This window comes from Haemaphysalis longicornis, unplaced genomic scaffold (assembly GCF_048455015.1).
Source record: "Haemaphysalis longicornis isolate Haplotype H1 unplaced genomic scaffold, Haemaphysalis longicornis Haplotype H1 scaffold_10, whole genome shotgun sequence".
Classification (NCBI taxonomy): domain Eukaryota; kingdom Metazoa; phylum Arthropoda; class Arachnida; order Ixodida; family Ixodidae; genus Haemaphysalis; species Haemaphysalis longicornis.
In genome coordinates this window covers 1,665,150-1,682,944 of record NW_027526204.1, presented here as the reverse complement: position 1 = coordinate 1,682,944, position 17,795 = coordinate 1,665,150, and the positions used below count along the sequence as shown (strand labels likewise).

Sequence of the window (17,795 nt, the reverse complement as noted above, 5' to 3'; positions counted from 1 at the left end):
CCTATGTGCACCGTACGTCGCACGGTTTGAAGAACGTTGCCAGTCGGTATGGTGTCACGGTGGTTTTTCCGCCCCACGTAAATTGGAGGGAATGTGCGCTGCCGTACAAAGAAAGGCTTCGTTGGAAGAAAGGGCCCCAAAATCAGGGTGTGGCACAATCCATGAGCACAGGTATGTGGACTGCCAATCCGGTGTCGTGTACCCGAGTCCCTCTCATGTATGGCGCATCATACATAGGGCAGACTGGTAGGTGTGCTAATGTTAGATTGCGAGAGCATGCACTCTCCTTTGACAAGCGTCCGCGACCGCCTCAGCCCTCACACTGCCACACGTGCGGATGCGACCCGGTGTTTCACGAAACTGATATTGTTACCAAGCACCCGAAGCAGCTACACCGCGAGATAGTTGAAGCCTATCACATTAGCAAGAGGGGTGAAAAGTGTGCGAGCCACCCTTCACTTGTGCTTACTGATAAAGAGGTCCAGTTCATGGATAACGACAAATGAGTCATGTTCCCGTTTGCACTTTTATCTGGTTCTATTTGTTTTCTTTGTATGCTACTTTGACACGTGCGGCGTTGTTTGCCTTCAGTATAACGTTTGTTGCGGGTTTTCAATAAATTTAGTTGAGAGTCAGCGCCTGTCCAGTGGTTGATCTGTCTGTCCCATCCTTCGCGCTGTGATTAAGTATGAACCCGTACCAACTCGCCCAACTTGCTACTGTCCTATATAGTTCTGAAGAGCCCGGCTCCCGTCTTCAGATGCGTTGAAAGGGCGCGCCCAATTATGGCAATAAAACGCCGTTTTGGGGTTGCGTGCCTCGGGGCCACCGTGTTACGCTTAGAGTGTGTAAGCCCGGGCGGCGGCTTTTGAAAGTGCCGCGGCGCCTAATGGTCACCCTGACCGGGGCAAAGCTGCCCCGTGCACGTGTACGCGTCTTCCTGCGTCCGCTCCGTCTGGGGAGAGGAGGGAAGTACGTGAAGTTTGGGAAGGTGGCGTTTGGCCCCACGATTGGTGGGATTCGAGATGTCGCTCTGACCAATAGGTGTGCTGTCCGGCTTACAATGGACACGAGGGATTATACTGCCGGGCATAATGGCCAGCGGGAGACTTGGCTGTAATCGTTGAGGTCATCAAGGACCAGCGAGCCTCCGTGCTTAGTGCATGTCAGAACCTTGCCGTCTAGGGTGTAATCCAGAGTCGACCAGCTAAGGTCTGATACCTAGGGCGCAACTTGAAGGGTCGATCGCTAAGACAGCCATGCTTAACCAACTCTGTAACCAACTCCTGTAAATAAAATCCTGCTTTCGCCGTTCCCTTGTCTCATCTCTGGCCACCACCACCGCCAAGCACCCGCAGCGAAAGGCTCCTTCACTGCCGTCAACGAGCCACAAACACCGAGAAAGGGGTTTCTACTAACAGTGAGCAAAGTTCTACAAACAAAAATATTTTGTTTGTTTTACGTATGGAAGTATTATATTTTTTATTGCCGATCGAAGACTCTGCATGCGAGAGTGCTAGAAATGGCATTTGAAATCCCAAATGTCTCTCTGGGTGCGCATTTGGCTCAAAGACCATTTGAGCCGAATGGCATTTCATAACCTAGTATAGCAGCACAACTTGGCATTTGAGTCAAATGACATTCGGACACTAGTGTAGCGGGGGTATAAGCTAACATTTTTTCTGCGCTAAACATATTGATTAGGCACATATTGCAGTGTCCTTTCTAACGACACGTTTTAATAATTGTTTCATAAATAAAGATTGCGAAAAAAATGGACAAAGTCAAAATTTTTGTCCTGCTGTCGAAAATAACAGACAAAAGGAAGTTGTATGTAGCAAACCACCAGCACAAGAAAAAATTAGGATGTACATTTTGTAGGTAAACACCCGTCCTAGAAAAAAATTCATTTGCTCGCTACGATTTGCCAGATATCAAAGAAAATGCTAGCACGCGTAGTGCCCATGCATTGCGGTGAAGCCCAACCTCTATTTCAAATTTCGCTATTTCGAATGCTTTTCTGGAAAAAATCTGGTGTTTTCACATTAAAGGCACCATTTAGTCCCCGCATGATGTGAAAACACCTTGTCAATGATTACGGCCAGAAGATGATGCAAGGCAAGCAAGCGATGTGAAAAAATCCGCTTGGAGTTGGAAACGAAACTTGGTGACGGATGGTTGTTGGATGTTCTGATCATCACTTATCCGTCAGAACTTTCATTTGCAGTTTAATATTATCTACTGACTCACTATGGTAGCCCTGCTTGTAGAATAAGTTGCGATGCGCTAAAATCATGCCCAGCCAGCTTCTACCGAGTAGCTGTCGTGCTGTGAAGACAGTTTAGCACTATGATCCTCCTGATTGCAGCGCCACTAACATTTTCGAAAAGAAACAATGTCAACCCTGTTGGAGTCTTTGTGAAAATAGGCAGTTCTACTAAGCAGCGAAAGTAGACCCCCTGAAATACCCTCGTATGGAAATGAAACTGGTTGGTGAACAGCTAGCGGTGTTCATGGCCGATTGGAAAAGCTCTGCTCGTCTGAACTGATATCCGACGACTTGATGTTATCTTTCGACTTTCAGCTGAAGCTGTTATCGCAAAAGTAAGGCGTGGGTGAAGTGGAATCATGAGCGGCATGCATTTTTCAAGGAATAGTAGCGGGCGACGGAGGCGCCATTAGAATCGGCAGAAAGTTGTGTAATGTAGTAGTGCCAAATATGAATTTCACAATGCAAAAATGAAAGCGAAACTGCTGGAAACTGGCTGAAAATGCCAAATCCACTTGTTAGACACGTGAGGGACCTTCAGAAATAAGCTTTGACAGAATAAAGCTACCCTTTCTCTGAACCAAAGATCACTAGTGAATAGCTGGTGTCATTTTTAGGTAATTATCATCTCTCAACACTGTCAGATTACAAAGCTGACAATATAATTTGGTTACTTGCTAGGAGCCCTTTGATAAAAAAAAAATGTTGAGAATAATGCTGCATAACTACAAGTGGCATGCTTATTTTGTAAAGTGCAGTGGCCACGCCCCCTTTCACGAAAACCTGCGCACCTAAGCTGACAAAAAATGCCGCAAAAAAATCTGTCACCGAAGCGGGAAAATTTAAACTCATTCTGAAAGCGCAATGCCTAGGCTAACTACTGGACCGCATTAGGTGTACGAGAAACGACTACAACATGTCGAAATCTGCAATATAAAGCACCGATCGTGATCGATTTGAATAGGCATGGTAACGAAAGAGTTAATTATAGCTTGGATTAAAAATTCCCTCAACGATAGGGTTCAATTTACTGTTGTGGTGAATAACCAATCAACTCATGGGAAGGTAATATCCGATGTTCCGCAACCATTCGCCTCTTCGCAGACGACTGCATACTTTACCGCCGCATTTCAAGTAGCACTTACAAAAATATTCTTCAAAATAACTTATCTAACATACAAAAATGGTGTTCACGATGGCTAATGCAACTAAATATAGCCAAATGCAAAGTCATGCAAGTTTTGTGCAAGTGCAGTAACTTTTCTTTCCAGTATTCGGTAAACTTCAATTTCCTAAACCAGGCTGATACCTTGGAGTAGTGATATCAAGCAATCTAACATGGTCCGATCACGTACAGCAACTAACCGCCGCCTCGGCTAAATCACTTGGCTATATCAAAAGATCCCTAACCTTCTGTCCCCCACCCCCAAATCCGAAAACTGGCGTATGAAACCTTTACGCGTAGTAAACTTGAATATGCATCGGCTATTTGGAGCCCCCACCAAAATTACTTGATCGATTCATTTGAATCAATTCAGAATCGTGCCGCTAGATTTATTTCCTCAGAGTACAACCTGTGCTCAAGTATTACCAGTAATAAACTATCTCTTAACTTCCCCGCCCTCGAAATCCGCCGGAAAGTTTCCCGACTCTGCCTCTTACGCAAAATATGTTGTAATTTCCCTTCACAACGCAGTACAGTCCTCCTCCCTCCTGCCCGTTCATCGCGTCGCCCTCTTTAACTTGGAGCGCAGGTCAGCTTGCGCTTTTAACGAATCCTCTTTACCTGCAGCCATAGAAGATTGGAATAACCTACCCAAAACTATAGTCAACGAATGCGACCCCTTAGTGTTTAAACAGTCAATCACAAGTCATTTCAGCTGTTGTTAACATTTTTTAAAATTTTTACTGTTCCTTCTTGTATGTATGTACATATATTTGCTTGTGTTGCTGCCATTTCATCATGAACCTGTTTCACTCCTATGCCTGTATCATCGACCATCACCTACTGTGGAATTTTTGTGCTTGCCTTCCCCTTATGTAATACCCCGCAAGGGGCCCTTAAGGGTGCTATAAATGATGATGAATGATGAATTGATGTAAGGGAAGATTTTACAGCAAAAAAAAGAAAAGAAAGCACGGGTGTTGTAAAAAATATTGGCACTGCTGGGGCTCAAATTCAGGGTGTTCGCTGCGAACCCTACGATTCTGCCCGCTAGGCTACTGAGGCCAAACAGTGGGCGCATTTAGCAGTTGCTCAGAAGAACGCAAGGAGTGGTCCAAACGAAGCAGCAGAGGGCACTGAGTGTGCGCAGAAGAAAGGGCTGCTCTTGGCCCCACGGAAGGAGAAAATGTCGCGTGCAGCAGTCAGTGGTATCTTTGAAGTGCAAAAGCTCTGGCAGCCTACCTGGACCAAGTTTGCCGTGGAAGAGTTGAAGCCTTATTTGTGAAGCCTTCTACATCTTCCGGTTTGTAATTCACTCGGGCCAAAGCTGACGCGCAGTAGACGGAGGCCACGATGTGGGAACGCAGTGGCCCAGTGGTGGGCCTAATGTCACACGTTGAGGTGCAACCTCGCTGTGTGAATGAGTATGACGTGGTTTGGCACGTTGTTGTGTACACTCTAAAACTATCCTGTGCTTCAGCTTCATTGCAGTGCACTGTGTTGACCAAACAGTGCAATCTCAGTGAATGACGATGTCGAGCATACAATTTGGCTCTGTGCAGTGCAAGCATGACGTTGCACATTGCACCGTGCCACAGTGCAGGGGTCACATTTTTGTGCGAAATAATGTGTTCCTAGCGTTCATTCACTGAATTTCGTTTGCTGCTGGTGTGGGTTTGTCGCCTGAGTTTATTGTGGTGGAGCTGAACCACGGGATTGCCGTAGAGTGCAAGTGTCAACCTGATGGTTACCTAATGTAGGGCCTTTGGCATAACATCACGCTTTGAGATCTTAGCGACTCAAGCTGCGGGTACCAGTTCACGTTGCAAGACTTCAAAGTGAACTGTTACCTTTGCCACATATCTGCCAGTTGCTGTGGTTATTGTAGCAATATGCTGCATGCTCACCGACGATAGCATCTGAAAGTGAAGTGTGTGAAGGCTGTGAAGGTACTTAAGCACGCACAAAATGGGACGCTGACCAGAAGTGTTGAGGAAAGAACGAAGAGATTGTCCACACACAGTCTCATGTATCGCAGCGCTCACCTGTGTTGCACGGCCGCGCTGCCGACGGAAGTCTGCTTGAGCGCGCGTCACTACTGTTTATCTCGGTCCTGAGAGCGAGTTGAAAATACATGCAAAAAACTTTTCCCACTTACCTGGCTAAACCGTAAAGGTGCGCAAATGACGCAGTGTAAACTATGCGAGCAAGTACAGTACACATGGATGTGTGAACCTTTGAGTTTATGTCAGATAATGACTGGACAGATTATTCAATTTGAAGATTGAACACCTAGTATTCAAGCTCGGCAATAATTTGTAACCTGGAAAAGTGTAAGAAGTTTGGTACTCATCTCAAACCTTGCCACAATGTGGCCTCACGAGAGAGTCTGTTCTGCTAAACATATGTTGAGCTGCAATGAAGAGCTGTTGGGCGCGATGGTTCATGACTACGCAAGAAGGCTTGAGCTGTCACTTCGTTTTTGGTACGTAAGCTGTGGCAGATCTGAACGACCACAGTGATGGTGCTGTGAATTGTCCTACGCTATAGCTGGGGCTAAACATTCCGACTTCCACTACTCCCCAGTGCTCTTACTGCAGTGCATTTCTTAAGAATGCTCTAGATTTCAGCTGGTCAGTTTTTTTCTGCAGCTTTATGATTTATCCATATTGTATGGTGTGCGTGAAACTTTTCCGCAAGGCTTTACCGATGCCCCTGTCATCACCAAGTCGTGCTGGAAGCTGAGCACTTAAGGGGGGCTCGCCCGATCACATTCCTAGGGGACTTCCTCATTCATGACCCACGGGCTTAGAAAAGTATGAAAAGGTTTACAAATCCTGTGAAACATTCCTACCGGCGTAGTTTGCTTCTTTTAGAAATACAGTTAAACCTCGATATAACGAAGTCGCACTTGGGGGCGCTAATTTCGTTAAATCGAGAATTTCGTAAAATCGAGGTATCCTTTACAGTTCATTTAACCAGTTATTGAGGTTTCGAAACCTTGTCCATCGCCCAGAAACAACTGCTATGCAGTTACCTCTCCACTTAAAGCGAAGATCGTACTAAAACTGGCCGTGAAAATTGTGTGAATTAAGAGTTTCAACACTTAGGCAATGGAATTCGGATAGCCGACAGTAGTTCATGTGTCGTAAAACCGGTACTTTTTCCGCAATGCCTCATTAAATATGCTAGCAGACTAGGTTTCCACTTGATTTTTTTTTCTCATTTCAGTCCCTACTAAATGCCGTTGTTAGTCAGTTGAACCCGCATCCGTGCCCCGTGAAATTCACCTCGGCGAGGTGCTGGTTCGAAGTTAGGCCTCTTTTCGTCTGTTCAGTGGTAGGCTTAGGCACGGCGTTGAGGGGCGCGGTGGGCCAACAGCGGAAGGGTGCTATGAAACTTCCGAAGACTTTTCATGTACAAAGGCTCTGCAGTATGGGTGCGTGATGCAACCACGACACTCGAGATAAAGCCATGATTGTGAGTTGAGTGGAGTACACATGGACCACTTCACTGTGTGGAGCAACGCTTACAAGCTCCCGCTAAAGCGGAAAGCTTACATTAAATATCTTCCGGCAAAATTTGATTAAACTTTTATACCCACTGAGCCCTAAAGAAACCGATTTTTCCGCATCGCAGCTGCCTAATGAACACGGGTGAAACAACGATGTCAACGTTCAAAGAGAGCAGTTTATTGCCACCAGCACTCGATGTTCAAGCTGTAGTGAAGAAGTCCCTAAGCAGTGCTTGGCGTTTCTTGACCAGGGTGGGCTTTACGTGACACCCATATGCTGACAGCGCTAACAAGGCGTGCTTTTAAACATTCACTTGCGGCTGCGTGGAGGCACGCAGCGTGGAGGCGCAGAACGCTGATGGCATCCATCACTTCGGTGGCCGTCGGTTTCACTGACACTTTCTCAGGCTCTTGTTCGGAACACTTTTTTTTCGCTTGGAGTGCTCATGCTGCTTACAAGACTCACCTAATGATGCACGAACAAAATATTAATGTGGTTATCAGCGAGCACAACCTAGAGCAGCAGCATCTATAGCAAGGACGTGTAGAAAAAAAGCTTGAAGTAGGCTTCGGCAGCTTAAGCAGGCCTAAGCCTAAGCATAGAGGGCGCTGGCGTAGGCAACGATGGAGACGTTGAAATGGTGGCCGCACTATTAAACCGTCCATGACTGCTAGCGGTTTGAGCAGCTTCTTTCATCGGTTTTAATTGTTTTGAACTCCAGATTTCACCGCTTTTCTTTCATTTTAGCCTTTTAATTAAAGTTAATGCGAGTACTGAATGTTTTCAGTGTAGGCCCGGAGAGGCAAAATAAAACATGCCTCACCGGAATTTCGTTCTTCCTTTCTTGCCGTGATTTCGTTAAATCGGAAGCACCGCACAAAATTACTTTGCAAAATCGAGATAGAAATACATGGCATTAGCAAAATTTTGATAGAAAACTTTCGTTAAATGGAGGTTCGTTATATCGAGGTTCAACTGTACCACTTGAATAGAAAAATGAACAAGAATCACGATTTGGTATGTGTAGTTTTCACTAGAAGGTGGGAGTTTTGTGCATTTACTTCAGTACAGGAGTCGCATACAGCTCAAACTGTGCCATTGTGAACATGTGTATGTATTTGTAAAACCGTTTGTGTTCCTACATGGGTCATGAAGTAGCAGGTCCCCCGTGAACGTTCAGGCATGTTCATATGTAGAGCCTGCCCGAGTAGCAGTCGTTGCCACTTCCAGCTGCTCTGACCATTGAATTCCTTCTCAGGTCTGGATGTGGACCAAGCCTCATGGCTGGTGAGACTCCCTGGACCACGAGGGGCTGCCAACATCACTGGTCCTCTCACCTGCATCTGCCGCACACGTTCTGGCTGTGCTGGGTAGGTTGCAGTGCTGCTGCTTCTTGTCGAAGGGTATTCAACTCTTGGGGGTTTCGTGTGCTGTGGCTATGAGACATGCTGCCGAATTAATTTTGACTCCCTGCAGGGGATCTTTAAATCTCGACACACGGGCGTTGTCTCTTTTCGCCTCCATGTGAAAAGCAGCCGCCTTGGTCGAGATCCAACCTGTGTCCTTGGCTGCAGCAGCGCAACGCCTTAGCCACAGATGTATACAGTTTGGAGGGGCCAGATGATAAACTGCATTAAGTGGGCTTTGTTTCAGCGCAAGAACGATGCCACAGTACACCTTTGTAAATAGGAACCCAAACGGGCATAGATATAATACCAGTAGAAATTTATGAGTGCCAAAGTTGAACAGGCCTTAACTACATATATTTAAATTTGAATTGCCATGCTCAAGAACTTAACGAGGTCATAAAAATTTCAGATGTGAAATGCTGCTGATACAAGAACATTAGTTACCTCAGTAGATCAAAAATTCAACGTCCTTGGCACACAAACAGCACCCAAAATGGCTGCTGGCTCAAAGAATACAAAAACTGGATAACCGAGATTAAGCATGGTAAGTTGGGTCTGGTTGGTATTCAAACCAGGGACCTTCGAATTGCGAGACCGACATTCTTCCACCAAAACTCCCACAGCTTGGCGAATCTATGTGATCAATGGTGGATATAGTGAATACTTTGGGGCCCCTAGCTTAACGGGGCACATGGGTCTTTGGTACTGAACAGTACCAGGTACTTATAAAAGCCATACAGGCCAAATTTCATTAAAAAATAACAATTTTCCCTTAATTCCCCACTTTTTCGCCACTAGTGGTATCGCAGTGATACGAAATTCTCGAGAGGTACATCCCTGCATGTAGTGCAGCTAGGAAGATCATATCTTTTTCACTGTGAAGCTGAATGTCTAAACCATGCGATATGGGAAGCAGATTTTGCATTTTATGTTTCAGTAGTTGTTTAATTAGCATCAGGTTTAATCGGTTAGCAGGAGTTGTTCAAACCTAGAAGTTAGAATTGATGTAAACATGTATGGGATTGCAAAACAAAAAAAACTGCTTGCCACATTTCATTCTCCTCAACTTTGGTATCTATTCATGCCTTGCTGGTAATGTTTTGTTGAATAGTTTTTTTCCTATTCTCAAGAACAATCAGGGAAAATTTTTAATTTACTCTGAAGCTAGTTACCTCACATCAAAACTAATTAGATACAGTTGAACCCCTTTATAAGAGACACGTACCGGGGAGCAGTTTCTGTCTCTTATACGAGATGTCTCTTATAAGCAGGGTACCATGTTCTCACTTACTGATCAGACCCTAGTTCAATGTGGGCACGTACAACTAAAATAGGCTCAAAAGAACGCTACAGCATGTTGCAAAAGATTCATTCTAATTTATGTTTGGCCCCAAGAATTTATTAAATAGTTCTGAATCTTTGTTTGCTTCATGACTATTTCCACTATTTTTTACAACATCTTCTACAAGCTTTCTTTCCTTTCACTGTTTGCAGAAGATGAACAGTCGTAGATGTCAAGTTCACGAGCCTTACGAATAGCCAAAGCACACAGCTTCATCCGCCGTGTGCCCTGGCTCTTCGTAACGCTTGCAGGGCTCAACATCTGCAATGCTTCTTGATTGGGAGCTACACATGTGGGAGAGCCTACTGTGCACTCCCGTATTCTTGGCTTGCGCAGAAGCCCGCATGCGCGGTCGCGCTCCAAGGCATGGCAGTAAGCTTTAACCATTCTGTATATTGCATTTCCGTTGGCAGGGCTTCACGTCGTCGTTTCATAGCTGACTGAACCACTGTGTTATAATAAATAGCGACTGCAGGCGCCTGCCGTCCACCTGTGTTTCCACGACGGAAGCAACTGCAGTTGGTGACTGCTGGCACCGCATCCAAAGTTAAAATGTCTGTTACAAGCCACATTTGTTGACCAAACATCAAGGATGACTTGTCCCTTATAACCAATTGTCTCCTTCATCCGATGTCTGTTATAAAAGAGGTCAGTTTAATGGGAAAGATAGGGCAGCCAACCATGTGGGTGAATAGTGTCTCTTATACCCATTTGTCTCTTACATCCATGTCTCTTATAACGAGGTTCAACTGTATTTGAAATCGGCTAGAAAAACTGAACAAGCCTTTGAAGTTTCATCAAAATTAATTGGAAAGCAAAAAAAAAGTTTAAGAAACAAACATGTGTGACTGCTGTATTCATAAAGGAAAGTTAACTTGTGCAATAAGGCGACCTTTCGAACGGGTAGGGAAAGAACCAGAATGAAGGCCATGCGTGTTTCAGAAACCTTCCCTAAGTCCCCCTTATCAAAGGCCCTCTTTTTGGAGCAAGTTAGGCACCTGCAAATGAGGCTAGCTCGTGACATGTGGGTGGGACCGATAGGGAAGGACGCCCCAGTGGTGGTGGTTTTGAAACGCTTGGATCAGCCAGCTACGTTGGTACCCAGTCCCCCCCAAACATGATTGCCTTAGACCGTTGGGGCAATGATCACTACCCCATATGGTTTGGACTAAAACGGGCTCAGCTCTGGCAGGGCAAACAGCGAATTACCGCCACCAACTGGGAAGTCCATCCATGCTGCTTCATCTGCCCAACTCAAGCACACGATGTAACTAGCCGCGGTAATGAAATGCAGCACGCTTATCAAGCAAAGTTTCAGTGTTCTACAGTAGAGGAAGACTGCCCTTACCCTGACCGGCACTTGCCAAACCTATGGGATACCTACCCCGTACCAGAGTCCTTCAATGCTTTACTGGTCATGAAACTGCTCCGTAACTCAATGGGAGAGCTTCATATGCTGCGTTTGGCCGCCGCGCGGTGGCGCCACCCTCTTACAGAGGTCACTCCTCGGGCGGCGTTGCGCTGGCTCGAACGGCGGAGCCGCGGCGAGTTGTGTTTGTTTTGTGCGGGAAAAAAATGTAACGTGCATAACCCGCTCTCGTGATGCGACTTAAGTACAACGACGATGCCGAACACGTGTTGCGTCCCGGGATGTCGTTCCTTGTACAACGATACCACAGAAAATGTTTCCTTGTTCTGTTGACCGAGCGACGGGCAGCTGCGTGAGAATTGGAGGGGCGCCATTCCAATGTAAGCAACGGGATATTTCACAGTGCATTTCCACAGTGTGGAAATGCACTTTGTGTGAGAATGGAAAAAGCAATGTACTATTTTGAGAGCATCGTGGACCTAGAATTGTACAAGGCTAACTTAAAGCCGGATTTTTGTCATATAAGTCAGGTTGTAGCGGTGCTTCATTACCTGTTTGCAAACTTGTATTACCTTGCGCTCAGGCTCGCGTGTAAAAAAGCTTTGGGACGTCCTTGGGCTTTTACTTTTCATATTTCCGTGAATTATCCTTTAGGGTTTGTTTTGTTTGTTCTGTAACCGCGCGTGGGCGATTCCGGTTTCTTATCTCGCGTTTGCTCTGTTTGTCGTACCTCCCGTCGGGCAATATTGTTTGATATGGAAAGGGTGCCACCTTGTCGCTAACTTGATTTTTTGTTTCTTCGACAATGTTCTCGGTCGTATTTCCATGGATCTGAAATTAATAACGTTCCGAGAGTAATGCATGCATAGCAAACGCCGCGCAACTCACACTATCGACGTTCATCTGTGTACGTCACACTGCTTCTTGGACGTTTGTGTTTCATTCTAGTCTTTTGTAGTGCCGGAGATCGCTAGCTCGCTGCGTTCAGAAAAGCTTTGCTTCATTCTTGGCTACGTGGAAATATTCTGTTTCCTCCGTGTGCTGCACATCGTAGCGCGAAAAAATAAATTTTTGTACGCTGGACCACGCTCTTTTGTCTCCCTTCGTAACATTGAATTTTTTTGTTGCGTGTGATAAAATCAGTTTTATTGTTCTTTTTTCGCTTCCTGTTTTTGCAAGTATTGCAAAGCGTGGATGCAGAAAGACACATGGTGCAACATATACAGGGTGTTTCAGCGAACACGTTCAAAAATTCTTAAAAATAGGCTCTTCGAGAAAAAAAGAAACCCTCTTCAGAAGGAGATTGCTGGCTCCGGCGGACGCCAGATAGTATCAAGGATGTGCACATTAGTTAGGTGGGTAATTAAACTCTACTAATGAACTTCTTAATTACCGAAGTTTCGTGGTTATTGTAAATGGTGATTTTGTAGCCCCGGAGAAGACGATTTCATATCAGTTTTTAAAACAACGAAAAAGTCGGTGTTTAAAGCCCTGTAGCGCGAGGAAACCTGCCGTTGTTTTTCGCTCAAAAACGAAACTCGGCGCTCGAAGAGCGCTGGAAGTCTTGAGCGAACGCAACGTCGGCTGGTGACGTGTTTCGATGAATGTGGCGGCCAATTCCAAAAGTAAGTTCAATTTTCCCTAGCTAGGAAGCCTCAGCATGCAGCCACAGCCGTGAAAGCCCTCCTCGCCCAGCAAACAAATCTTTCCTTTGTCTGATGCGCTTTCTAACACGCAGCAATTATAAACGAACAGCAGATAAACCTCACGAAAAAAAAATGAACGGATGGTGACGTTTCACATCTTGCACGTCTGGTAGCCACGTCAGATGTGGTCGAGACAATAATAAAAAAAAGAAAAGCAAAACTGTCACCTACGCCCACTAGGGCTATCGAAACGGGCGACCATGTTGTGGGCAATGGCTAGCCTCTTTCTTGCGCCTACCAACGAAAGAAAAGATAACGCTAGCCGTGGTGTAAGGTGAGCGTTGATCATCGAAAAAATACAGGAGGCGATGGCGTTGATATCAGCTGATTCCCTAGCGTGGGGAATCACCAGAGCCTTCTTGAATTGGGCGGCACAGTCACTGCAACACGTCATCAGCGGATGTTGCGTTTGCACTAGACTTCTGGCGCATCATGTGCGGTGCGTTTCGGTTTCATGGGGAAAAAATAGTTGATTTTCGCGGGCTGCAGGGCTCTACAGAGTGTATTTTCCTTTGCTTTAAAAACTGATCGGTTATCGTCGTCAACGGAGCTACAAACTCGCCATTGGCAATAACCACCAAACTTCGCTAACTAAAAAGTTCATTAGACAGTTTTAGTTAATTAACTACTTAATTCGCATGTTTCTCATAACTGCTGACGTCCGCCGAACCTGATAGCTTGTTCCTTAAGAGAATTCCTATTTTTCTTGAAAAGCCTACCTTCAGGAATTTTTGAAAGTGTTCCCTGAATCACCCTGTATCTCTTCGTGTTTTGATCCTTTGCGTTTCTGCAGCGTTTTTAGATGTTCTCAAGTATGTACCCACTCATCGAAACGACAATACTATTGGGCTATCTCTTTTATCGTTCTGTGCATACCAGAGCAATCGACGGATTCATTAAGCGTAGTCTGAACGACGCGCACTTGGCTTCTTTCAGTTTTTTTATTGTATTATCGATAGGCCCGCAGCTATCCGTGACTACACAGCTATCGTAAATGTGGTAATTACAACTTTGCTTTAAGAAAAGAAGCAAAATAGATTTAAAAATCTGTAAACACGGCGGCGCAGCGCTTGTGCCAGAGCACACAGAAGCCGTTGCCGTTCGCGGCCGAAGTCTACAGTAATTTACTTCGACAAATAAAACCCCATTGAAGGCAGGTTATATACACAATGACTGGACTATTCATCGCTAACTACTACGAAAAAAACACACTTAATCAGCGCGCAAACACCAAAAGCAGTAAGCGTTTGCACGCCAAGAGCTGGCCAATACGCCGCACGCGTGGCGGCTGGATGACCTTCGTGCGGCGGTGGCGCCTGTAGTGGCGCGCGCGGTCCCTATATGAAACGAGCGCCGAAGTTTCGTGACCAGTAAAGCATTGAACGACTCTGCCCGTACTCATGAACCGCTACAAATGTAATGGGACCGACGATTTTGAGACCTGAAGCAAGCCCGGCTCAAACATGAAGAAATTAAGAAATACGAAAAACAGTAATGTCTTTTTTTGTGTTGGAATACTGATGGAATACTGTGATAACTTCAGCAAAGGTACCTCTACTAAGAAGCTGTGGGACTTGTTTCGCTCCATTAATGGCAAGAAAAATACTGTGAACCGTAATGCCAAAATTGCTCTAGGCAATGGGTGTTCTACTGAAACAGTTGAGCAGGAGGAAGCTTACAACTTTTTCCCCAACACCAGCCTTAAGCCTCCACCTCCCCAACCCCCGTGTAACTATTATGGACGAAGACAATAAAAAATCTCTGTTTACTATGCGGAAATAAGAACGGCCCTCGGCCGAGTTAACAAGTGCAGCACTCCTGGTAAAGACGGTATAACATGAACGAACAAAACAAACAACTCCACCTCCAGCTCCTCAGTGGTGTTTGGAAATCTGGCTCCATCCTTGCCTCCATGAAACATGAAACCAATCCCCAAACAAGGGAAACCAACTAACCATGTCCATAGCCTTGGAATAGTCGCTCTAACATCTACCGCAGGTGAACTTGTTGAAAGGATGGCTGCCAGTTGCCTCACTTGCCTCTTTGAAAAAAAGTGCGCGCCTCTGTACCAGCAATTATGAGGCTCGCAGAAACCGCAACAGAGCGTCGCTCTTAAAACCTCCCATAGCTGTGGCCACCTCACCAAACACTTGCATAGACCTCGTCTTTGAGAACCACACACTGTCGCGGCAAGTCGAACAGATGTCCGAGTGTAGCGCTCGTCAGCAGTAATTTGAATGAGTCAACGATATAAGGCGCGTTCGTAGCGTCCTATTCTGTGTCGGCTTTGTGGCGCAGTGGGTAGAGCACCATGTACATTGCGTTCCGCCCGCAGGGTCGAGGGATCAAAACCGGGCGCCGGATAGTATTTTTTTTTTTTATATAGTAGGGAGGGGTGCGGTGCAGACTACGGACGTCAACGCGGGTGACATCGTGAGTTACTGAAATGCTCTGCATTTAAAATGACCAACCCTGGCCAGACTGGTTTCTGCCCCGACATGGGGTCTCGTGACAGTCTGTGGCCTCTCAGAAGCAGGCTTGCCATCAGGACCACACTTTCTAGTGGCAGTTGATCTGTAGGAGGCCTTTAACACAGTGTCACATCCAGGCAAGTGAATGTACATTTACGTTGTCAGTTTCCTTGACAATAGAACCTTCGAAATCCGAATGGGCAACGACCATCCGAAGACCTACCACAATGACTGTGTGGTACCACAAGGCTCCATAATATCACTTCTCCCCTTCAATTTGGTGATGAGAAAGGTGGCAGTTGATGTACACAAAACCAGTGGCGTGCGCCTCACCGTGTGCGGGTGATATCACGCTGTGGATGGAACGAGACGGTTATCTTACTGCCGTGGAGATATGCATAGACCTTCAAGCAGCCCTTTTTGCCCTGGAAAAGGCCGCCCATGCAGCAGGAAAGCATCCCTCACCTGAAAAGTCCACTCTGCTGCTTTTAGGTTGCTGCTTTTATCTTGAAAATCAAGAGATTCCTTTATCCTCGCAGTGTCGGATCTGCCTTCTCGGCAACGCCACAGAATGGTTCAAGCAGATGCAAGAGGGCTGGGATGCTGCAGCCCACCTTATCCACAGAATCAGCAAAAAATTCGGTGGCGCAGGCACCGCCCTCATCCGGGACGTTTGTAGAGCCATTCTAACTTAGTAGAGTGGAAGCTTGGGCGTGTTGGTAATTCATTTTGTAAAAAGGTTAAGTCGGCGCTCTTCCTGTGTTCTTCATCGTCCTCGTCTCCCGCGCTGTGAACCTTTTTACCTTCTAACGTCGGGCTAACATTAGGCGGGACCTTCTTCAACCTGATTCAAACCCAACAATAGACAGTCTGAACTTTGCATTTATCACTGGACTTCGCACCAGACTTTTGCCTCACTGCCACCGATTGAAGCAACACTAGAAGCTACGCATGACAACCATTCTGACCGTAACGAAATCACCGTTCAGGGCCGCAATCTCGTCGCCTACGATGAGACACGAACTTTTGCACCGGGCCCGTCAGCAGACCCTTCTTCAACCCGAAACCCACCTGGGAAAACAAACCAAGGTCAACAAAAAAGCAAAAAAGGCAGAAATGTCAAAGAAACACGCTATCCCGCTTCCAACACCTATTCGAACCAGGCACATATGCCATCTACACTGGCGCTCACTTAACATGTGACCGATGTTTGTGCAGCATACACCACATCAACTACCCTAGCTGGACAGAGTACATGACGTTCTCTATGGAATCAGAAATCGAAGCACTCACAGGAGAACTTAAAGCCGTTCTACTGGCCACCACCCTGCTAAGGAGGGATCTCCCGTCCATCAAGAGAAAACACAATCCCTCTAAAGTTGTCATACATACTGACAATGCCGAGGTGATCAGCACACTGCATTCTCCAGATCGTCATGACTACATTTCCATTGCAATTAGACGACCCGTCGGCAACCTCACCGAAATACCTGACAGCACAATTCTCATTGAATGGACCCCCCGCCACTGGTCCAACCCAGGTAACGAGACAGCCCATTGCAGAAAACACAAAAAGTTGTGTTTTCTCTTGTGTTGAGAAGATCGGCACTTCGTACCTCCCAGTACACTCATGCGACGCCCACCCCGCTTCCCGAACCTGCTCTCAACAACCCAGTCGTTGAGCGCCGTATCGGAAATATGCAGTGACGCCGTCACCTGAAGGAAACGACCCCAAGGCCAAACCCACCAGTGCCTGAGGACATCCCGCGAGGCCTCCAGGTCCTTCAACACAAGGCCCGCTCCGGCACAGTGGTTGTCACTCCTGACGGCTGCACGCCGGCTCCCCATCCTACCCTCCCCTGCCCCCGTGCAGTGCCTACCGACCCACTATACCGACCCACCTTATTTGGGAATGTGCCGGACTCTCCGGGGAACGCTGTGGGTGTCTTCCTATTCACATCATGTCCCTTCAGGAATGGACAACACCTTTGAGCGATGTGGGAGAAATTTTAATGACCTGTGGAAATTTGCTGGGCACACTGGTCTAGTGAAAATGACACAAATGCGCGAGGCTTACACGCATGGTGATTGAACCCCATCCGCCCGCTGGTTTATTTCCCCCTCTGCTTCCTACTCTTACCCCGCACGAGGCGCTCAACCTCTCCTTTCTGAATAAAGTCATTCATTCATTATTCATGGCCGCTTGCTCTAGTACTGCGGATGACGATCCCTAGGGCAGTTTTTCTGCTCACAACCATCCCCTTTCTCGCATGTGTAACTTTGTTTTTGCCATGAGTTTCATTCTGACAACTGACGACAATATAGAGCCGCACCTGCTTGCGTAGGCCCATGTGCAAAGGTAACACCATAGTGTTGTTTCAAGTACGAGCTACTGTATTCTAAATTTTGTAGGCTTTTAGGCAATCTGGAAATTCTTGAGTTAAATGCATAGCTCGGCAAAACTAGATGCCACTCACTCACACTCACTCAAAAAAGTAAATTTATCTTAACGCACTAACTCGCACTCGCACTCGCCACTCCGTCCTCAC

At 46.3% G+C, this 17,795-nt stretch overlaps 1 protein-coding gene across 5 annotated transcripts in view; it reads left to right on the top strand.

Annotated features, from left to right (window-relative positions):
* Positions 1-17,795, top strand: part of LOC144158114 (uncharacterized) — a 47,038-nt gene that overhangs the window by 16,662 nt on the left and 12,581 nt on the right. For all 5 annotated transcript variants that reach the window (XM_077688770.1, XM_077688771.1, XM_077688769.1 and 2 more), the window contains exon 4: positions 8,208-8,319. In XM_077688770.1, the coding sequence (XP_077544896.1) occupies positions 8,208-8,319 (112 nt within the window). The remainder of the gene's footprint in view (positions 1-8,207; positions 8,320-17,795) is intronic.